We start from the raw sequence: 23,728 nt of genomic DNA, 5'->3' as shown, positions 1-23,728 counted from the left end.
GTGTGTGTGTGTGTGTGTGTTAGGAGGGGGTCTACGGGGAAAACTGGGGTCCTGTGTGTGTGTGTGTGTGTGTGTGTGTGTGTGTGTGTGTGTGTGTGTTAGGAGGAGGTCTACGGGGAAAACTGGGGTCCTGTGTGTGTGTATGTGTTAGGAGGAGGTCTATGGAGAGGGCTGGGGTTTAGTACATGGACCTGACCATACTGGGGCTTGTGGTCTATCTAACGAGGAAGGGGATAGTTAGAATGGAACTTTCATGAATAACATCATTTTTTTTTTCCTGAAAGTCTTCAGAGCTTTCTTCTCTCCTTGTCCTGTGAGGACACTGACCGCACACCCCATACGAAAGCCAGAATCTGCATATACTTTGATCTTAAACTACCTAGTCTCATAAACTATGGGAAATAGTCATTGGTGTTCAAGCTTCCCATAGGCTGTTGTCTTGTCCCTTGAAGAACTAGAATATGGTTTAGCCATGCAAGAGAATAATGATAATTAGTAAATATACTATGGGGCCCACACAACACAGTATAATCCAGCAGCAAATGACAATACTGTGCAGTCACCCGCCACTCTACAGAGGAAGCTACAGATACGATGGTCGGTGAAGGAATCAATCAACACATAAATTGCCTAGCTTTACGTAAATGCAAAGCATTCCAAGTAGACAAATCTACAAGGACATCAGGTCAGTGGGTCACAGAAAAGCCGGAATCTCTGCTGTAGGCTTCGGATACTGATGGCTTCCTTAGTCTTTGGGTTGGTAGAAGCCGGTGATCTGTTAATGCATCCCAAAGACTTTCACTTTAGAATGGATTAGTTAAAAAGACGCTGCATCAGATACAGAAAGTAGACTCTGCAGGGCCACTAAAGGTAACGCAATATAATCTGAGTCTCAGTTGGTACCATTTCACTCCTCCGTAATCACGAAGTTCTAGTCAGTCAATCATTCACATTGAGCGTTTAGTGTAGGTGTGGCTTCTTCTTCTGAGAGCAAGTCCCGCCCACATCACCCAGCAGTTTCCTCCTGGAAGTCTATCTCAACATTGATATACGTTTCAGCCAAAATGGGAACAAATTCAGAGGTTCAGTGCGTTTGTGCTTAGGTGAGGGGATGCATCTGTATCCCAGGAAGCCCATGGACACAACAAGATGTATGAGCTTACAAAGTGCAAACTCAGGGTGAAAGAAACAAATCTCAAAAGGCCACACACTGTCTGGTCCCACGTGTCAGCCTCCATGAGACAGATGGCTACAGGAGACATGGGGAGAGCAGATTGGTGCAGCTGAGCAGGGATGGAGTGTGGGCAAGAACACACAGGGACCACACAGGGTTAAGGTGCACTGGACCCAGGTCACATCAATAGCACACGAGGGCCATGCAGGGGTTAAGGTGCCCTGGACCCTGGTCACATCAATGTCTGTGTCCTGGTTGTAATGGCCCACTATAATTTTTGCAAGCTTTTAGCAGTAAAAGACATGGGCTTCAGGCCACATGGAATCTCTCTGGATTATCTCTTGAGTGTTTGGCAGGCACTCTTCAGTCTATAGACTCTTCTCAGCTCATCTTCTCCTGAGCAGATCTCCTCCAGGCTGCCAGGTTCTTTTCTCCTCCACTCCCCTCAAACCTACTTCCTCCAGGCTTCTGCCCTCCCACCTTGAGGGCCAATACTCCTGTGAGAGTCACCTCTTACTCCTGGGGTCCACCTGACTCTCAGGCTCCCAGAAGCTGGTCCACAACGGCTGAAGTTTGGACTCGAGGTGCTTCTCTGGTTTCTAGTTCTTCCTCTTTAGGTACTAGCTCCTCCTACTCTTATTGGCTTCACCCAGAGCCCAGAAGCCTCCCCAAGAGACCCCATCACAGCTTTCGATATCAGTCACCCAATGGAAATGGTCTCCAATGAGTATCCCCTGAGCTCAGCCATCTCCAATGGACTCACTCAATATCCCGACTCAGCATGCACGATCCTGTGGTTGTTTGCCCACTTCCTGTGGCCTTCTCTTGGGGGGATGCTGCAAGCATTGATTACCTGACACACATGTTTCATCTAGTTCTTCCAAACACATCCTACATCCAAATGGGAACGCCTGGGCATCACCTCTAACAGTGGAACACCCCAGTCCTAGCCTGTCCTCTGGGAATCCAACCCGTGACCAGTCTTGGGAATTTCCATACTGCCATGGCCTGGCCTCTGGAGTCACTCTGCCACCCTAACACTCATCCGTCTTTGAGGGAGGGGAGGGCTCCAACCCCCTCAGTTCCTAGTATGAGCACTGCTTGGTGTTCACAGATGCAGCTTGGCTGAGCCCTACCGAACACCATGTACCTGTGCCCTGCCAGGAGCATGTAATATTCACCCTGAAGACTTTATATGTGAGGACATGGCCTTGTACCTCAGGCTGGCCACAGACAGCTTTCTCAGCAAAATTTACACCCCCCCAAAAAAAATCAATCATCAATCAATCCATCAATAACTTAATCATTCTTGCATTTTAAGGAAAACAAATAGATTCCATGGCTTTTTTGAAAAGAAAATAATAAATGGTTCAGACTCAGGGGAATCTTGCACCCTGTACCCCTCTTTGCGGCTGCTACCCTCCTCCTCCGAGTTCTGCCCCCCCCTTCCACCAGTGTGGCAGCACACCACCAACCCCGATAGATGCAGTCAAGCTCCCCCAGTGTTGCCAGGCCAGCAAAGCCATCCGTGCATACCTCAGCAAGCAGCTCCTTGGTAAACTACCAGCCCTTGCTATTCTGATTGGGGGGGGGGGGGCTGATGCCTTCTTATCCCACCCTTTGCCAAACAGGACACGGAAGCCGGATCACTCGATGTCTCCCTGTACCCGATTCATTCCGGATCCTGCACATTCTCATTACTGTCTGTTCTCCTCCGTGCAGAACATCACAGTCTCAGACCATCCTGTGGGCGCCGAGCTATTGCAGGGATGAGCCTGCCAGGTTGTCTATGACCCTACACTCATTTCATGCAAGGCCTAGGCACATTCCCAGTCAAAGCAGCTGAGTTTGGGGCAGCCTTTCTAGCGCAGGAAATCCAGGATGCACAGAGTCAAATGCACGTCACGCCAAGGCCAGCTAGGTTGAGCCCGTTCTGCTGTCGCTCTGCAAGGGCAGGACGCAGGCCACGGCTCTGTTCGTTCCTATTTGATTTTCTTTTTCCAACCTGTGCCCTTGATGGAAACTTCTGAATCGTTCAACCAAATGGCATGGCCATGAATCTCTTCTTCTTTTAAAGGGTCCTCTTGCAGCCAGGAAGGAGAGCCTGGGGCAACCAGAGCAGGTGACCCTCTCTCTACAACAAGAGGTCTTAGGGTGAAGAGGGCTTCATTCTAGAAACACCCACAGGGCCTCCAGATCAGAGACAGTGCCCGATGGGGATCAGAGCTCCCAGAAAGGAAGAGAAAGGCATGCAAAATGCACAGCGAGGGCCTGGGCCCCTGACTTGCTCAGAACCAGACCCCACATGCAGCAAAGGACATCAGTCCCTTGAACTGCAGGGGCTCCGTTTTCCACCCACTGCTGCTCTGGCTTTTCTTGGCACACCCTGCAGGTCATCTTGGAAACTCTGAACCTTGCCTGAACTAGGAGAGACCCAAGCCCCACCCGAGTCTGAATCCCTCGGCACTGCTGAGTCTGTCCACACCCGCATCAGCTAAAGCAGGCCAGGCTGCAGCACAGTCCCTCTGCAGAACTCAACCAGTTAAGTTCCCTGAATCGCTGGAGGTGCTTGGATCTTGGATCACATTTGTGCCCAGGCTAGGACAAGCCCTCTAGTAGAGGGTGGCAGGGCCTCTCAAGGTACCAGGGAGTACCTCTGCCCACCCTAGGAGGGACAGTCAGAAAACACCCACAAAATTTCTCATCAGAATGCTGGGAAAACCAATATCCTGCAAGGACAGAAAACTGACTGCTTAAGGCAATGGGTGGTGGGGGCTCTCTTATCTCCCGTACAACAGAACAGGCACACCAGGCTCCCCAGTTGTTTCCTAAACTGTAGAGGGGCTTTCTACCCTGGCATTTCTGGACTCTCATTGCAGGCGTCCTTCCCTCCACCTCCAACTAAAAGACCTTTCTTCCCTCTCCTAGGAGACCTTATCCTCACCTATGACACCCCACCCCACCCCCACAGCTCCTCTGCAGCCCAGACCACTGTGTCCTCTTTGCTTCTTATCTCTGTGGAAGCGAAGATGCTCAGATGCCTCCAGACTCCCAACACTTCCCTTAGCGATTCCATAGCACCCCCATGCCTGATCCTACCACATACCCAAACCACCATCTCCGTGTCTCGCATTCTCCCTGAAGATCCATCGCTAGCGAAATGCTCCCTGCCCCGACCCAGCAGCTCCTTAGGGTTTCATGGTTGTGGATTTTTGTTTTGCTTTGAGACAAGCAGACCTTTTTCAGCAGGGGGCTTTTGTGAGCCCTCATTTCTTGCCCCCAACTACCTAGCCGCACCATCTCTTCAAACTACACGTTTGACCATATACTGGCTTAGGTGGGGACATTGCTGGTCTCCAGTGATACTCACAATAGTTCCTCACGTCCTTAGGAACTCAGTTAACTGAACCACGAGGTTGGGGGTGTCAAGGCAACTCACGCTCTTCAGTCAACCCCATTTTACACCCTCCACGTGCACAACTGCGTTCTGGAGTTTGTAAGCACAGCCTGAACTCCTCCCTGCCCTCTGGAGCTTCTGCGGCTTCCACAGAAGACTTGGTATCACCAGCTACACTGGAACTCATAGACACCCAGCCTCGGTCAGCCTTGTTACCAGCACTCAGGGCACTAGCCAGCAAGCGCACCTCAGGTGAGAATGGACTTTTCGCGGTGGTTTCAGTGGGCAGTTGCAGGTCACAATTATTAGCCCAAACCCAGGCTTTGTAGAATTGTCACATTGGTTTAAGCCAGTGTTTCTCAAACGTCACCGCAGGTTAAAGACACTGATCAAGCCTTACAAGTCAGAGGGATGTAACTGGGCCCCAGGGCTCCGATTTCCCAAGGGTGTCCATTGGCTCAGACTTCTGTGCTGAATAACCATGTCAAGGAAAAGAACTGGCTGTACAAAGCCCGTTCATTTCCCAGGGTGTGACTAGATGAAAGGCCGCAGCTTTGAGGGCCTTAATGCTCTCACTTCAGTGAATTCCATTCCAAAGAGATGCCAGGCTCTCATTTCCAACTTCCCTTCCTCATTCCCTATTTGTCTTCCAGGGAGACAAGCTGCTGCTGCTGCTGCTGCTGCTGCTGCTGGGCTCCCCATTAAAATCAGAAATGCTCAGACAAACGGCTCTGCACATTTCCACTGTAGACCTGTTACCCTGCTAACATCCCAGAACAGGAAGTCACCCCCTCCCAACTCCCAGCCACTATTTTACCTGCTGGCTTGCCTGATCTTCCTCCAACAGTGAAGTCTAGTGTCCAAATCCAAAGGCTCTGAGTAGTGGCTGGGACACAGCCCTGGTCAGATTTCTCAGCAGGCACTTGCAGCCCTGGGAGGTTGGGTAGCCTGTGCTCCTCCCCCACCCCTGCTGGCCACGCCCACCGACCTTTACAGAGCTAGAAGGCTCAGTGCCCCCAACCCCCACTTGAGAATGGTCCAGCAGCGTGAGAGGGCCCCAGTGAACTCTGGGAAGTAGAGAGCCTTGCTGCAGAAACCAGACTTTTGTAAAATCCCAGCCCCGTGCATCAAGTTCAAGCCTCACTTCCCAGGTGGCCAAGGACATGGCAGATTTTTCCTTAAAACAATCATTGAGGAAATGTAAGCTGTTCTGCATGTTAAGAACTCTCTACTGGAGATGATAAACTTTCTCCTTCAATTGTTCTCCTTCAACTCAGGAGTCTCAAAGTAGCAGGGAGTGCCTCAGGTTATACCTGAGGAAAGCTCGGTCATATAACACACGTGAACATGGATAGATAGGCCAAGTCTGCTCACAGAACTTAAAAGCTGCACGGAAACACACAAACTCTATACAAACACCCAGAAGTCGTACAGAACGTTGAGACACAGAGAAACACAGACTACACACGCTTAACTCACATAATACACACATGAAGTGTGTACATACACTGAGACACAAGCACCAAACCAGGCACGTGACACACGTACATACATAAACTATAAGATAACACAAACGCCCACAGTAGAGCTCCCTGATGCCTCCCTAGAGAACAGCAAAGGGTCAGAGCAGTCTCTGCTGCAGCCCAAGGAGCTGCTTCCCCTCCCCCAGCATCACAGATTTTAAAAATTTAAACGTGTGTGTGTGTGTATGTGTGTGTATATGTGTGTGCACGCATGTGTGTCTGTGTGTGTATTTGTGTGTGTGCGTGTGTGTGTGTCTGTGTATATGTGTGTGCGTGCGTGTGTGTCTGTGTGTATATGTGTGTGTATGTGTGTATCTGTGTGTATATATGTGTGTGCGCATGTGTGTCTGTGTGTATATGTGTGTGTACATGTGTGTGCATGTGTCTGTGTGTGTATATGTGTGTATGTGTGTGTCTGTGTGTATATATGTGTGTGCGCATGTGTGTCTGTGTGTATATGTGTGTGTACATGTGTGTGCATGTGTCTGTGTGTGTCTGTGTGTGTTTGTGTGTGTATGTGTTTATATGTGTGTGTGTGCGTGTGTGTCTGTGTGTGTGTGTCTGTGTGTGTGCGTGTGTGTCTGTGTGTATATGTGTGTGTGTGTATATGTGCCCGTGTGTGTGTGTATCTGTGTGCATGAATGCCACAGGACATACTTAGCTAGGAGACAACTTACAGTAGCCAGTTTTCTCCTTCCACCTTGTGGCTTTCAGTGACCACAGTCAGGTTACTGGGTTGGGAATCAAGAGTCTGCACCTTGTTGAGCCATTTTGCTTGCCCCATTTTGAGATTTTGGGGTAACTTCTATAAGTGAGCCTGCCAGAGAGGCTCAGTCAAGCCTTACAGGTGCCCTTCAGAGCCAATGCGGTCTACTTCTGAGGTCTTGCCTGGATCAAGTTTCTGGTGGGGAAAGGCCCGTGCCGAACTTCTCACAGTCAGAACCTGATAAGGAGCTTGTGGAAAGGAGCCGGACCCCCCCCCTCCCCAAGCAACTGTGCTGCCCATTGTACGTGGGCTTCTTCCCTGTGCACAGAAATGGCCTGGAGCACCACACACAGGCACATCACCCGCAGGCACGGGGCACTTTACAGGAATTGGCTGGAGCTCAGAGGCTCTTGGCTCTGTCTACAAAGCAATAGCACAAAAAGCCTCCTTATAGGAGGAGCTTAGGAATCTCCCTGGGAGAATCATTTATTCCTGAGCCTGGTTGTGGTTGGGAATATTTCATTTGTAAAACACTTAAAGATTTAATAGTGTGTGCATGTGTGTGCACACGCGTGTGTGCATGTGTGTATGTGTGTGTGTGTGTGTGTGTGTGCACGTGTGTGGGTACCCACAGAGGCCAGAAGGCATTAGATGCCCTGCAGCTGGAGTTAGAGGTGATTGTGAGCTGCCTGATTTGGGTGTTGGAAATCAAACATGGGTCCTCTGCAAGAACAGCAGAAACTCTTGACCACTGAGCCATCTCTCCAGCCTCAATTTTTTTTAACTTTTACTTTTTAAATATTGTTTATTTATTCTTTGACAATTCATACCTGTATACAATGTTTCTTGGTACTGTCCACCCCAACACCCCCCCAAACATCCCTTCCCCCATTCATATCATCTCTTTTTATCTTATAACTGATTGGGTTCAATTAGTATCGCCTGCTGATCTCAAACACATAGGTAACGGAGGCTGCAGTGAGATCACGCGTGCAACAGGCAAGTCACATGCAGAAGACAGCCTTTCGCAGCCTACTCACGGATCTCCAGCTCATATGGTCTTTCTGTCCCCTCTTCTACCACGTTCTCTGAGCCTTGGAGTGTGGGGGTTGATATACCTGCCCCATTAGGGCTGGGCACCCCCAGTCACTCATTCTCAGCCCTCTGACTGCTGCCCACTGCAGAAGAAGTTTCTCCAGCCAAGGTTGAGAGCCCCGCTAGACGTTTGTAAGACACGGGCTTTAAACCGAAGCACATTACACAGTGATGGGGGGATAAGGGCTGCCCAATCAGCAGGGACCCATTGTGTCCACAGCACAAGGACACCAACACCCCATTTCTGCATGAAAAAGAGCCCAAGCTTGCTGTGGTCGCCCCTACTGAGAAGTTTGTAGATGTCCCAGTCCAGGCTGCCTAGGGATCAGGTCCACACCAGGCTCATGGTCGCTATGCATGGCAACCTGGCTGTGGGACAGAAAGCATTGGGGGTCTGCCATAAGGATTATAAACACGAATGGTGCAAACATTGTCAAACATCAGATCCTGCTTGTGTAGCTGGCGACTGTTTGCCGTGGACTCCACTCCCTAACTCTGCAGATGAACTATATGACCTTAACCCTGGAGAAACTCCTACCCCTGCTGTGGGTTGGCTCAGACAACCAGATTTTCATGCACTAAACCAATAGGCTGGGACCTCTGGGGAGAGACGTGATCAGGTTCCCACAGACAAAATCTCTGCGATCAATAGCCAGCCACTTAGGTACCATCTGTTTCCAGCGTTCTTAGCTAGAGCAATCAGTTCTCATGGCTGATAGGGGAGTGTCTAGACGGCAGAGTCTTGGCAGCTAGGAGTGAGTACTGACCGAAAACGGTAGCCTTTGAATTCTGCAAGGGCACAACTCAGGGGTCACCTAGGAGCCTTACAAAGAGAACAGGCTCCCTTAGTCAGAAGTGATTAGGGCCAATCCTAGCAATCTCAGTTTTCTCCTGAACTGCAAGAAAGGGTTCAGGTACAAAACAAGATATGACCATGTCTTCGAATGGCTGGGAACATTCTAGAAAGAAATTCCAAACAAGCATTCCTTTTTGTTCGGGGCAGATAGCTGTAACATTAAAATCAAGCCTGTACCTAAAAGTGGTTGTTTTTAAATACCCGGATGTAAGTCCCAGCATGTTTATAGAATCCCTTTGCTCAGGATGTGAGTATGTATGTGCATGTATTTTAGTGTGTAGGTGATCCAATGAAGGCAGCCTTCCTTTCTTGCTCTTAACTGTCATGGGATCCACACTGGGACCTCAGTACCAGGACCACACCTATCTAAATAGGGAATCCTGCCAGGACAAATGGCCAACCAAGTGCCTATGGCCACCCAGATATGTTGGCAAGAACAGGCACAAGAGGCCACGGATGAATCCCATATTGGTGGCAACGTGTAGAGCATGTGGCTTATGTCACTCATAGCAGAGCTGGGGTGTCACAATTGCCTAGGAAGGGTTGGAGCTATCCTGAGGGACACCTAGGGAGGCCAGGCCCCTTGTATGAGAAGGTTCTCTTCACCCTGCACGGCCCAAGGCACACCTCTGCAGACAGAAATGGCTGGGGTCCCTCCAACAGCCAGGAAGAGGCTCCTGAGACTTCCGGGGAGGCTGTTCCACTCACTGGCCCACCATCCCTCCTCACTTCCGGCCTCATGCTCCTGGCCGGGTTACCAACCCTTTAGCCTCACCACCTCTCTAGTGTGGCTGGTACAAAGTCAGCAGGAAAAGGGAGTTCACAGGAACCCCTGACCCTGAGGTCAGAAGCCCCTAGGGCTGGTTTCTGCTAGAGGTGGTGGTGACTCACTACAGTACGTCCTGCAGTGGGGGAGGGGGCGCAGAGGGAGGGGCTTGGATTCCTTGACTGCACCTGCCACTCCCTGCAGTCACAGCTTCCTTGCTGCCTTATTCTCTCACCCGAAAAGGATTCTACCTCAATGATGCGATCTGAGTCAGGAAAGAAATGCTTAGGCAGTGACCATGGCTGTCACTAATGAGCTTATGTTAATGCCAGAACTTGAGTTTCACCAAGGAGACTGGCAAAGGATCACAAGACCCAAGGCTACAAGGCCAGCTTCTGCTCCCGGGAATCTCACACTCACATGCTCCCTGGCAGCTCTGGTGGACTAATCCGTGTGGAGGTTGTGAGTGGTTCTCTGTGCACAGCGAGGCCCCGCGCATGGCTCAGGCTTGGGTGCCTTTGGAGTCAGCCGGTCAGCTCCACGAACTGATCTCAAAGCCGTTCAAAGAGGATTTCACAAAGAACGCCAGCATTTCTAAAAGGGACCCCGTTCCACAGACCTCTCTCCTTCAAAGGAATGGGTTTGCAGGTCAAATAGCGTACATTACATGGACTTAGAGAGCTCTCACTAGAAGGCCTAGACGTCTAATTAAACCTGAGGGTGATACTTACTGTGGACAGTCGGGAGTAACCACAGACTGGGCACAGACCTTGCTGGCAAAAACAAACCCATCTAGGCAAAATCACATCCATTGAACACAATATAAGCCAGGGATTGCTACTGCAAACCCTCTTGTTCAGCCCCTGGGTTACATGTAGCCTTTGGTCAGTTTAAAAAAACAAACAAAACCGTCACCACCATTTACTCTTTGATAACTTCATAAATGAATCCAAACATTTTTATTATATACCTCCCAAGTGCCCTCCCTAACCCTATCCCACGCCCCCATCACTCATTTAAAAAGTTAAACTATTTTGTGTGTCTGTGCGTGTATACACCTGCCACAGGAAGGGTGTAACTCGTGGACAACTTGCAGTCGCCAGCACTTCCAGTGATCAAAGTCAGGTCATTGGGTTTGGCAGCAAGAGCCTCTCCCCGCCTCTGTCAGGAAAAGCCCCCTCCCCCACTTCTCGCGAGAACCTGATGTGACACTTCCTACACCTACCAGTTCATAGAACTCTTGACCAAGTCTTGGGAAAACAGGCAACTTGTCTGCTGGGGACAAGGGTGGAGTCCATCCATGCAGAGAAATCAGCTGTTGACGGGGATCATAACTGTGAAGTCCATGAGACTTTGCCATGCTTTGAATTTGGGGCTGTCCCCTAAGGGTTCGTGTGTTAGAACTGAGTCTTCGATAGGCAATGTCCAGAGTAAAAGGAGCTGAGTGGTGAAGGTTAGCGGAGAGCCCTTAAGTCACCGTGTGTCCTCAGAAGAGAGGATGGTAGCTAGGTCCTGACTCAGTTCTTTCACGCGAGGCTTTTTACGGAGGAGCCAATCAATCTTTCCTTGGCGCTCATCTAGAGCTGTGACTCTACTGCGCATGTGCATGCCTTGTGCCCCTAACTTCTGTGAAGCACCTGAGCTGAGCTGCCTTCAATCATCCCCTTCCCACTGTCTTCCCTCCCACTCCTTTGAGATAGGGTCCGCTGTGTGTTCCCTTTGGGTTGGTCACAGTCACGGTTAGTACTATCTTGATTCTGTGCAGAGGGCCCTCTAGAGATGCAGCCCATTAGCATCCCGTCCCGGGGAGGGGGGGGAGAGGGAAGGGTGCGCAAGGCCCTGAAGACCTGGGACTCACAAGGTGGCTCACACTGCTGACGTGGCTCATGGAGTCTATGAACCTTCATATCCAAAATCACCTTCCTGAGGCTATACTGTAATAACCCGGGCAAGAAAGATACAGACAACCATGCTGGTTAAAAGTGATCTTTATTGGCCAGTGACCAAGAGTCAGCTCATGCCTCAAAGCTTCTAGGTACTGAGGCTCAGGAAAACCACCTTTCTCAGGCAAAAACTATGAAGAACATAATTTACATGGACGCTAGATGAGGGTCAGAGTAAACCTTGAAACATTCATTTCTGGCAGAACATAGTAATTATTTCCCACAACATGACATTCATTTTCACCATCTGTAGTTATTTTTAGTTTATGTTAAGTTTATATAAACATGTCTTACTTTGGCTAATACTTCTGGGCCAAGGTCATGGAACTCTCAAATGTGTCGCCAAGGCAGATGTGGCTGTTGTGGGGTAGAAATTTGAGGACTGTCTAAGCAAGCACAAAACGGAGTCAGGACAAGATGATGTTACCTAAGTCACTTCAGTATCTGAGACGAACAATTACCTAGAGGTAATTCCAGGAGTGTGGCAGCCTGTAAGTTATCCAAGGGATGCTTTAGTTCCCAAACCAATCCTCACTTGCTTGGAATGGACCTTTAGAAATCCTGATACACTCCGTCACTAAAGACACTATATGGCAGGATGTAAAACAGAAAAACCAGGCTGGGTCTGAGCTAGCAGCTCTCTGTGGGCTGGCATTTCTAGTACCAAAGGGAGGCATGCAGGCTGCAGGACTGCCACCAGCGTCCAGCTTGGCTATGGGCGCTTGCGTATTGCACTGCTAGCATGTCTAGCAAGATGCTCCTGCTGCTGCAGTAGTGAATTAACTGTTCCTTTCCAACTGTAGCTGAAGCCAGGCCCACAGGAGGGACTCGTGTTTGGCACCGTCAGCGTGAGGCAGGAAAATCCTAACACCCTGTGTGGTGGCTACGGCTATTGCCTTGTTAAATAGGTGTAATGAGCTTATCAACTTATTGTCTAACCATTTGTGTCTATGTCCTCAGACAACTGCTGTCAGTGGAGTGGAAAGCAGTTATCTCACTGGTGGCAGTGACCGCAGACACGCCTATGCAGTCGAAGCGCGGGGAATGTCTGTTGCTGTGGAGCCTAGCAGCCCAATGGCCGACCAGAAACAAAAGAAAGACTCCGATCGCCCCGTACCCATCAAGACTCAACTACAGAAGAAGGGGCAGAAAAAAGATGGAGAGTTACATATATTCCCTCCAGATGGAGTACAACCATTGCTGCCCTGAATGAGGGTAGCTGTAATTATCCCCGTGAAATCAGGACTACTACTATTTACTCGTGGATGGCTGGAGAGGGCTCATGAAGCTCACGGTACTGACAGGGTTTTCAAACAAGATCCTAATGAAGCCTCTCCATTCCATGAGGTTCTACAAGCGGTAAAGCAACGCCTGGGAGGGGCTCTTCAGTACTGCAGCTTCCTGTAAGCTGCCCAGGTGTGATGGCCGTTCTTGGTCGTCATTTTGACACGTCTGGGAAGTAGTTCCCTCAAATGAAGAACTGCCTTCATCGGACTGGTTCATGGGTATGTATGTGGGGGCATTTTCTTGATTGCTAATTGATGCAAGAGGGCCCAGCCCACTGTGAGCGGGTGCCACCCCTAAGCAGGTGGCAAGCCTCTGCTCCCCTAGACAATGATCTGGAAGATGAAATAACTCGATTGTGGCCAGAGTGATTTATCCCACGGCAGAAAACAAGGACACCGGGTGACCCACACAGAGCAGCCCATGCCGCTTTGCCGCTGCTCTTCAGTGTTGTGGTTTGCCCATCATTTGCCCAAGGGACTTCCCAGGGGTGCAGCGTCTTCTGAGTCCTGCATGCCTACTCCTGACACCCCATACACTCTCCAGTTTACCAACCAGGACTGCTGGTGCCTGAGGTGAATGGAATTTTATTTTTTACACCTCCTCAGAAAGAGTCATGACAGGCCTCACTCAGTAGCCCAGGCTGACCTTGCATCCACGATCCTCCTGCCTCAGGCTCCTGGGTGCAGGGATATCTTCTACATGAAATTAAGTCAGCTTCAGTATTTTGTTATAATTAACGGAAAATAGATTATTGCAGGCACCACACTTCTTATGAATTCAAGCAGATTGCTGGTTTATGTGCATTCTAAATATGTAATCTACTACCACTTTTATTAGTAAAACAAAACAAAAACACGATATATCCAATCAACTAATCCACAATTAAAAATACTGGTGTAGTCTCACAGGACAGTGTCAAGTGTGACTGAAGAACTGTACTCCTTAGATGGCCCACCTTTGTTACTGTAGATTTTTCTGCACAGATTTTGATCTATTTAAGTTGGATGAGGTTGAAGAGCTAAACGCTAAGGTGTAGCTCTCCCGGTATCCTCTTGGGCCTAAAGGAAGAGCCTGCGGCTGACAATCAAAGGCATCTCACTCTTAGTTTACAGTTTATTTTTGCAAAAGTTGCCTTCTAATGTAAACTACAAAAATTTTGCCTCCATCAGGCACCCGATCTCAAGATCTAGCGTGTTAGGCCTATCTTCCAGTTCTATGCTGCCCCTCTACTCTTCCGTTTGCAGAGAGCTCACCATATACAGCAATTCCTACCCAATGGCCAAGAGAACCAAGGGTGCACCTGAGCCAGGCCAGGGGAACAGGCACTAGAACTGGGCATAGGGCAGGTCTGGAAAGAAAATTAGAGGAGGGAGCTCTGGGGGTCCCTCGGCCGTCTGGGCCCCGAGGAGCGTCACGGAGTGTCCTTTGGTTGTAGTGGAACCACATGCGCTAGTCTGATTGGTTAAGAAAGCTCAGCCTATACTTTTGTGACACATGTTTTATTTATAGGGGATTAAAATTTTGGCATATACATGACACAAGCATTAAATATAGCACACTTTCCATGATAGAAATGATCATACTGTCCACCGAGACGCCTCAATTCCAATCACATAATGCATATGCTAAAATGATACACCTGGGGAAGGGGGAATGAATGCATTTTTGTTTTCTGCAACTTCTAAATGCATCCAAGAAATAATAATTTAATGTTCAAAAAGCTTTTAATAAACAAATTCAGGGTAAAATTAGTTGAAATATTTATAATACGATTTCATCATTACACAGTATGTTCAATATACAATCGATGACACTGCAAAGGAAAGGGGATCAACTGCACCCACAAGCAGGAAGGCTATGGGCGATGCTGTCATATGAACATCCACGCCGCAGGAAACCCTGCGCCCTACAGGCAGTGCAGCATCACGGGAAGAAGTACCCACAGTGTTCCTCACGCACAGGCCATCTTCCTGCTGACTGCCGCACGGAGCTTCATCTCAGACCGCCAGGCGCTCTTCCACACATCTCAAAAGGTGACAGTCCTCATCCAAAGCACTCGACATTTACAATTTACAGAGCACTGCTCTTCCTCATTGCTCAGCCGCAATAGCCCTTAGTGCCCGGTCAGGTAGTCCTGGGTAGAGTCTGAAGCAAACGAGTCCGCGTCCTCATTGTCCGAGTCCTCGCTGCTGTCGTCGGCAGCTGGCTCTCCCGTGAGCGCTATGCGGGCATAGTCATCCGTGTCTATGGACTTGCAGAAGTGGATGGCGTACTTCAGCTTCTCCTCTAGCACCTGCTTGCAGGAGTACCGGGGCAACTTGAGCAGAAAGAAGCACGTGTAGGACTCAGGAAGGAAGTGGTCCGGAGGGTTGTATTTATCTAGGACCTGTTGGAGGAAATATTAAATAAGAGAGTGCGGTGAGGGGCAGTGAAACTCTGGGTTTACTTCAGCCTCACAGAAGCTATGTGTTTGGCTATAAATAAAAACATATAAGAAAATGTAGAATCTAACCAATTTTAAAAATTAAAAAAAAAAAGAAAAAAAGTAACTCATTCCTAGGGCCAGCAATAAAAGAAGCAAACAATGCTACTGTGATTCCTGCCCATCACCAAGCAGTCATGTGCAGGAGGCCAGGGGAGCAGCCTGGCCGATCATCTCCTAACGGTGTGGCAGAAGCCTGTCACCCAACTGGCACTAGCCAGGAAAGGGCACGTGGCCACCAGAGGATGCTCTTTCTGAAGAGTGTCAACTCACTTTCAGGTCAAGACACTAGGCAGCAAGCACGATTCTTCCCTGCTGTTTAGGAGAAAGCTTTTGCTTGCTGTCAAAGACAGTCCTGAAAGATGGGGATTTCATAGTCCAGCCACAGATGTGTCTGAGCCACTGCTACCAGGACAGAGAGTGGTAAGTCTGGTTCACCCACCTCAGTGACCTTAAAAGGCAAACTGAGCTCATTTAAGTTATCAGATTATTGAGTTCTAAGACAAAGCAAACTTGCTCTCAAATGTATGAGCAGTCTCATTTTCTTAGTAAGCATAGTATTTAGTGATCTACCTGATCCAACTAGAAAATCAAACAAACACTTATGAAATACATGTGTCCAAAATCTGTATGCTGCTATAACACTAGCACACTCTGCAAAAACATGTGATGGTATTCAAGATCAGTAACTGTAAAGTTTTAAGACTTCAAATTATAGAAGTTAGATATTTTCCATTTCATTTCACAAAAGCTGCTCTCTCGAGTGTCTGCAGCAGGTCGTTTCTACCGATGTCAGCACAGTGCTTTGCAAGCCGGGTGAGGAGCCTACCTGGATGACAAAGTCTCTACCCCGGAAGTCAGCAATGGTCCTGGGCAATCTTGTCCGGCCCCACACAAAGCGAAGGAAGAGAGAGCGTTCCGTGTTAGAGAAAGACTCCATCACCTCCCAGAACCACTGGACCAAGGATGCAGAAGGTTCAATCCCTTTATACGTTGCCACTGACTTTAAAAGATGCAGTGGAATGTCTGGGCTCCCACACACCTAGGAAAGACAACCTATTAGTGCAGGCTCATACTTCGTCTTTTTTCATTTCAACAGGATCGCCCTTTTCTTCTTCTCTAATAAGGTTCCTACAGACCCAGGAGAACAAGAGCACCACCCTGAACCTCAGTATCTAGTGGGCAGGCAGTGAAGGGGGCACACTGTGTTTTCCTTTCATTTACTGTCATAGTCAAGTCGTGGCTTTCCAAATGCAAGGGTTTAAGGAAAGGATCAAATAACGAGTGGGCCAGCGTGCCCAGGAGGTTCAGACAGCACAAGGCAGCACGTACCATTGTCTCCAGCTCGTATCCAGTGAAGAGAGAGAGAAGGGGCACAGGCACCACTCTGGCCATCCCTTCCCGGACAGCAGCCACTTGCTCATCAAATTCATGGAGTCTTAAAAAACAAACGAACAAAAACCAAATTTTCCTTACACTTGTGCCTACGTTTACCGGGCACCTTGTCTTGCTGGTACCAAGCATTACACACAGCACTGCTACCACACACGCCCCAGGGAGGAGCAGAGGAGGGCTCTGTGACGGTCTTCAAACACAACACCTAAGAGCTCACCTAGACTGGTGCACAGGACACACCTTCAGGATTAACTACAGCCACACACACTCTGGGCACTGTCTGACGGCAGTGCTGGGCACTGATGGTGCCACACCTCACCAGAGCTTTAATGCCGAGGTATAGGCACACTTGGGCTGGTGGAGGCTACTCTGTGCCCACACGGCCCCACTGTGTCCCTGTCCCCGAGGAGCTGACAAAGAAAGGATAGAGGGGCACAGAGAGGCCTGATATCCCTGTTGGGACTGTCCTCTAAATGAGCACACTCTATTTCCCTTGCTATTCTACTGAAACCTAGAAATTTCAGGTGGGAATAACAAGTACTCTGAACCCTAGCTGCCAAATAAAACTCCTAACAAAGATCAGCAATAGCTGAAGAAAAATTAGCATAGTTTTATATATGATACATCAAGAAAAATGCAGATAGCCAAGTAACTGTTACTTTTGCCATTTATTAGGTCAAAACGATTTGAAGGGAAGATGATGACAAACCTGTAGTTTATTGCCAGCCGGACATACTCTGCACGGTTGTCCAGGGTGATGTGTGTGTGCTTGGAGCTTAGCTGGATGTCCTGGCCACTGGCACTTGGCACTGTGAAGGGCAGGCTCATGGCCTCAAACTCCTCTGAAGTTGCTTCATTGTCACGAATGTACATGAGTCCAGGAATAAAATCTTTATCAACCTGTCAAAGAGAAATATAGCATACATGCTAAATCTGGGTGGTCCCCACCACAGATCCAAGTCCTTCCCAAGCACGCCCAGTCATACCTGACTTTATCTGCCTCTGAGTGTCTCTAGAATACAAGGGTATGGCAAGTTCTCCCAATCCCCCCAAAAGATTTCTACAAGTACTTCACCCAAGGAGCTAAAGAAAGATCCAGAGAATTCTTAAATTAACCGCTGAGAAAATAACTGTGCCTGGTAGGTGACAGACACTCCCCTAAACCCTGAAGGGCACGAAGAGCCAGGGACACCAGGCTGTGACTGTCCTACCAGTCCCTGTTTCTGGGAGCCTAAGGTGTAGCATGTGACATTGACCTTCCTTGTTGCTGAGCACCAGAGAGTGCACAGCACACCAACTCTCTCACACCCATACTTTGCTCTGCACTAGAATGTGGTCAGGGGCCAGCTGCCTTCAAACACCCACGGGTGGTAGGTCAGATCCCAGAAAAGCCCAACCCCTTAACAAGAACTCCAGCCCAGATGATCACCTCACTGAGGTCTGCAATGGTGAGGCTCATCCCAGCCAGCTGCTTCCACACAGGCTCAGCGAGATTCAGGCTCAGAGGACTCCCGGTTCGGATGGCAATGCCCAGTAACACCCCTGGTTATTCAAAACAGAAGGTCAGAATACTTGGAACGAATGAGAAGTTGCTTCTCGCTCATTCAAACATGCCTTGGAGTATCAGCTCTGTACTGACGTCATGGAGCCTTCTAAACCAGTGAGAGCTGGACCCTACAGCAAGTCCTACTCAAAACTTACTTCCTTTTCTTCCTACGAGACAAGTTTCTAACTTTTCATATTCTTTTAATACACGGGGTTAAACCACAGTAAGCCAACTCTTGTCCCTTTGAGGGCAGAGCAAAGAGATGGATTCTTCCACTAACGTGGGTATTTAGCTACCCTGCACGGACGGCCTACTGCAAAGGCCATCTCTTCCCATGCATTCTTGAGTTTCAGATATGTTTGGAATGCAAACCTAATATTTCGGCTCCTCTGCATGCCAAAGAGAGCATCTAGCCTCAAGCACATAGTCACACACTACCTACCTACAGAACGGCCATAACTTCTGAGGGCTCACCACTATCAAGTCCTTAACACTAAATGCAAGAGGAAGAGCAGAATCTTTCTCCTCCATAATGTTGGTAAAATGCATGACATCACTGCACATCCCTTCCACCCCTGCTGCCTGAGATAAACAAGAGACCCTGCATTAACTTGAGGCTGGGACAGAGTGTATGGAGACGACCGAGAGGCCCACCCAGGAAGCGGAACATGCTGCAGTGCACAGGTGCCCGGGTGGCAGGGTTTAACAGGTAGCAGTCTCTGTTAGCGCCAGACTCGTCCCTGCCATTGGGAGTCACGATCAGAAGAGGAGTGAGTCCATTTTGTAGCTCCTCGCAAATCTCTGCTATGGATTCACTGTAGCCACCCCCACAGTCATCCACAGATTCACCTAGAAGGAAAGGAGAATCAGCAACACACAGGCCACCCAAGCCGCCTACAGGCACAGCACCAGGCAGTGGCCGCTCTGCCCCTGCTACTGATGCACCACTCTGCTCACCGTCCCCCAGCCGCCCTCCCCCAAGCGAGCATGCACAGCCAAATCTCACCAACAAACTTGACTTTCCAGACTCGGTGGGGAAGGAGTAGGCTGTCAGGACTGAAGGAACTCATCTTAGCACACATCTGCCCAAAAACAGACTTGGTGCCATCAGGACCGGCTAACCCACCTTTACTCCTGGAGCGCTTAACCTAAGAGACAAAATGAAGAAAAGCATGAGATAGCGGGCGGCAGAAACACACAGCTGGGAAGCGGCTGTAGAGAAGCCTGCTCCCCTTCACTCCGTACTCTGAGACCCTCTCTGCACCTGGACACCGACCCCCACCACCTCACAACACTGTGGCTCCTGCTATGTAATACCTGGGTGATTTCTCCCATAAGCAGGTCCCACAAGGAGGAGCAATTCCCTTACTACCTCCAGCAAACAAACAAATCCATGGACAAAAACAGAAGGGTGCTATGAGCCTGCACCCCACTCCTAGATGTGAGATGGTGACAGCATGCTAAGTGTGAGAAGAACTGGCCATGCAAATGTATTTGTATTGTGAGTCCTCCAGCAAAACCACACCATCTTCAACTTCCAATGAATTCCAGGTCAAGCTTAAATCACTAGTTTTCTTCAAGAGCACAAGGAACCACAATTAAGACTATAAACTAAGAGACTACAACAAAAACACAACTTCCTACAGAATGGCCTGTCTCTGTCCATACACTAAGCCACATGCCTACACAGGCTACTTCCTATAAACTACACAGCAACCCTGAAAGGGATTCAGTCTCCAGAGGAGACGAGCTTCAGAAAGACAGCAACAGGCTGCACAGACCAGCCATGGAAAAGCACCAACTACTGGAGCCCGGCAGTCTGTGCATCTTACCAAAAAAATGAGCAGCATGTGGACACGTTTATAAAACTGACAGTCGGTAAACCTCCACACAGGTGGACACGTTTACAAAACTGACAATCGGCAAACACACAGGTGGCACTTTCTCTGGTCAACAGAAGCACAGGGGACATTAGCCGACCACTGAATTTTCCAAAGCGAGCATGAGTGAATTCTGCAGTAAATTTAAAGTGTTTTAAACCAGGAGTAGTGACACTGTGGTACCAGCACTGCGAAGGCGAGAGTAGGAGCCTGAGGTCAGTTTGGGCTATACAGAAAGACCCTGTCTCAACAGCACCCCCCCCAAATCCTCACCCTCGCAACCAAAAAAAGCATGTTAAATACTTTTTATGGATACTGATTTTTCAGAATTTTATGGTATCAAACAGCATTATTTTCCTAACAATAAAAACCTCACCAGAGGCTCGATGTCCCAACCCTCCCTGAGTTTATTAACAGTTATGGTTTCTAGGAGCAGAGGGTGCCACTTTTTCCAATGGGATAGTCACTGATACCTGGACCTGGTAAGCCTCCCAGTGACCCAATAAATAACCCCAATTAAATCCAGCAGGTCACACAAACATCAACAACATCAAAGTACAGAAGGTCTTGTGGAAAAGAAGCAGGTTTCAGCAGGAGAGGGACCAAGTACAAAAGAGGGTGGGGTGGTGGTGGGGGGGCTGGCTAAGATTCATCATAGAAAACAGGAGATCTAAGATTCATCACACAATACAGGAGATCAAAGATTCATTCTACAGAACAGGAGATAAACTCTCCCAGGCAGTGGGCAGTGCTAATCCCTCCCGAGTCTCCGCGAGCTGCTGCTGTGCCCCACCACTGCAGATGCCAACCCCATGGCCAGTCCGGTTCAGTGCTGCCATCCTGACTTCTTACATCTTTACCTCAAGAGACTAGTTTCGGTGGAAAAAAACAATTCTCTTCCAACATCTGGAGATCTCTCTACTCTCAGATCACACTGCACTTACTGCAAGCTCTGATGCCCAAATATCATGGGTGGTGGAGGAGCCCCAAATGTCAGGCTACAATGTACACCGACCGATCTAAGGATGTCTGCCTTTTTTTTTTTTCTTTTGCCACCTGTTAGTTTTACTTTTAAACATACTGAACACTTTTAAGACAAAATTAAGGACATAAAGACAAGTAGGAAACAGGTATTATTGAAAATCTGCAAGGAACAAAGAGAGCAAGCAGCAGCATGCCCACTGCAGGACTCCAGGCTCCAGGCAGTCAGGGCCTCATTGACACCTCCAGTCCCGGACTCCCCAGTGAGACTCCCGGTTCTAGGGAGCCTGTAGGTCTGCCTGAGACAGGAACCTGACTCAGGAATGTATAGCTTTCCTTGTCTTGCAAACTTTAGAATGCACGTCATTCAAGGTGGGGAAATAAAAGCTGTTTTATGGAGTTAATTAAACAGCCATTTACTTGCGGAACTAGATGACCAACTCACAGCCAGCACTCGATGCTGTGACGTGCACCACTAGAGACACCAGTTCCACCAATGCGGTCACATGTGCTGCCCAACAAAGGCAAGAGTTTGATCTCTTAATTCAAAATGCCCCCAAGTACAATTCAGAAAAAATTCTTGTCATGTAATCAACATCAGGGTAAAAATCATGTGTTAATACAAAGGTTGAGTAACAAAGAATTTGTTCTTCATGGCTCTCTGTTTCTGATCTAAGAGGCGAGGCTAATTTCATTTGCGTACTAAATGTCAAATGCCATGCACTGCCACAGTCACTAACTGGGATTCCTCTGTAGCTTTAATTAAAATTGTCAGAGTATATGTGTATGTGTGCTTAGAAGCAGTGTAATTCAGAAACGTCCTGCTTTTCCCTTCTTTTTCATGAGACACTAGTAATACTGGCTCATTAAACTGGAGAACTCAGAATCAGGAGCTCACAAGGCTCAAAGGAATGTGAACCGTTACATGTAAAAGAACCACAAGTAACAAGAGTGACCTAGCTTTGCCTGTAACAAATATACAAAGGCCACATAGAAGAACGGGCATTATCACCTTGCAGGGAAATACGGCTGCTCCTTACTTTACCTTTTAAAAACTTCTCTTTGCCTGTGCTTTTGAGTTATGGCAAGTAAATCTTTCTTATTTTCACATAAACAAAAATCTCCCTCTCACCCCGCAACTCCTTAAAGCCTCTTGCATCACAGAGCACTACACGCAGGAAGCCTGCTCCTTAAGCCAGGAGTGCTAATTTTCCCCAAGACTACAGTGATATTTTATTTATGTTTTAATAAATAAAGCTTGCGTTAAGATCAGAAGGGCAAAGCTAAGCCACTAGAGGTCAGGCAGTGGTGGTACACACCTTTAATCCCAGGATTTGGAAGACAGAGGTAGATAGATCCCTGTGAGTTCAAGGCTACCCTGGGCTAAACAAGATCAGTGCAGAAGCAAATCCAGGTTGTGATGCCTCACATTTTACTTTAAAGGGAGTCACCCGCCTTTAATCCCAGCACTAGAGGGAATATAAAATGAGAGGAGAAAGAGGCTTAGGCTGATTAGTCTGCAGTCACCCAGCCTTGGCAGAGGTAAGACTTCTCTAGTGGCTTGGCTGCTTTGCTCTTCTGGTCTTCAGGTTGACCCAGATCTATGTCCAGGTTTTACTACTCATGCTGCATTCGAGACTGCAGGGCACCTCTTGCACCTTTATTCTCCGTGCTGCATTCGAGACTTTTAGGCACCTCTTATACCATGGAAGCGTCACCTGTACAGCTGTCAGGCTGGGAAAGGGAGTTACCTGGATGCGGTTCAGCTCCACCACAGGCCCATGCTGGCGGTCTCGCACCATAGTTGCTTGCACTACTTTTCGGAAAGCTGCTTCCTAAAACGTGAAAAACAGACAGAGTTTATAGGGTCTGAAATAGAAATCGGCATGCCAGGAGAAGCCATGTCACTGTTTTATATCCTCTATTTCTGAAAGTCAGACTTCCTTAAGAAGATAAAATGGCTCTCGTTTACAGGGTGTGCAATAGAGCCAAGTAGCCTGGAGAGCTGTGTAGAGCACCAGAGAGTTTGTAAGCATGACTGACAGCTGAGCAAAGACTCAGCTCTCTCAGAAAGAGCAGACAGGAGGGCTGGAGCTTCGCAAACACCTGCCCAACACAGGCCCAAAAGACTGAAGAGTGGAGCAGGGCCTGATGCTGACCCTCTTAGCTGCATCACAGAGCAGCTGGAGTCAGACCTGGGTGGGGAGCACACTGTAAGCACACACTGAAAGAAACCAGAAGGAAGATGGCCAGGACAGTGTGCGCATCACACTAAGGATTCGGATATCAACCAGAAGGGACAGTGAGGAGCATTCAAAGGAAACAGAGCCAGTAGTGGGTCTCAGGCACAAGAGTACCCTTTTTCAGAGCTGGGAAGGGGAAATCTGTAGAAACACAGGCCTCCTACAGATCCTTAGCCCCTTGCTCAGATCTGACTCCTAAAAATCCCAACCCAAGACAGCAGAAGCAGAGACATTAAGTAATCCAAGAAGCACTAGAGGTAAGATTTGGTTTCAGAGGTGGAGAAACAGCAGCACCATGCCTCATGCATAGCCTCACCCGCCTTCCTACACACCCCACTCACACCTGGAGCTAAGTTCCTCCCCCAAAATAGGCTTTCCTGCTTTGAATCCCTGGTTGTCTTGGCTCTTCTCCAGTGATACTGGTGGAAATGTTCTGTTTTGTTTGTTTTTAAAG

General features: G+C 48.6%; 1 protein-coding gene across 1 annotated transcript in view; it reads right to left on the bottom strand.

The window, feature by feature from the left end:
- Window positions 1-14,227: 14,227 nt before the first annotated feature.
- Window positions 14,228-23,728, bottom strand: part of Herc2 (HECT and RLD domain containing E3 ubiquitin protein ligase 2) — a 171,143-nt gene continuing 161,642 nt past the window's right edge. The window contains 8 exon segments of the mRNA XM_085682685.2: window positions 14,228-15,133; window positions 16,059-16,271; window positions 16,562-16,667; window positions 17,334-17,524; window positions 18,054-18,166; window positions 18,825-19,019; window positions 19,177-19,318; window positions 22,783-22,866. Of these exon segments, the coding sequence (XP_085538811.2) occupies window positions 14,861-15,133; window positions 16,059-16,271; window positions 16,562-16,667; window positions 17,334-17,524; window positions 18,054-18,166; window positions 18,825-19,019; window positions 19,177-19,318; window positions 22,783-22,866 (1,317 nt within the window). The 3' untranslated portion in view covers window positions 14,228-14,860.

The sequence above is a fragment of the Myodes glareolus genome, chromosome 24 (genome assembly GCF_982192425.1).
Source record: "Myodes glareolus chromosome 24, mMyoGla1.1, whole genome shotgun sequence".
Lineage (NCBI taxonomy): Eukaryota > Metazoa > Chordata > Mammalia > Rodentia > Cricetidae > Myodes > Myodes glareolus.
The sequence above is the reverse complement of the archived record's forward strand: the minus strand, read 5'-3'. Positions and strand labels throughout refer to the sequence as shown.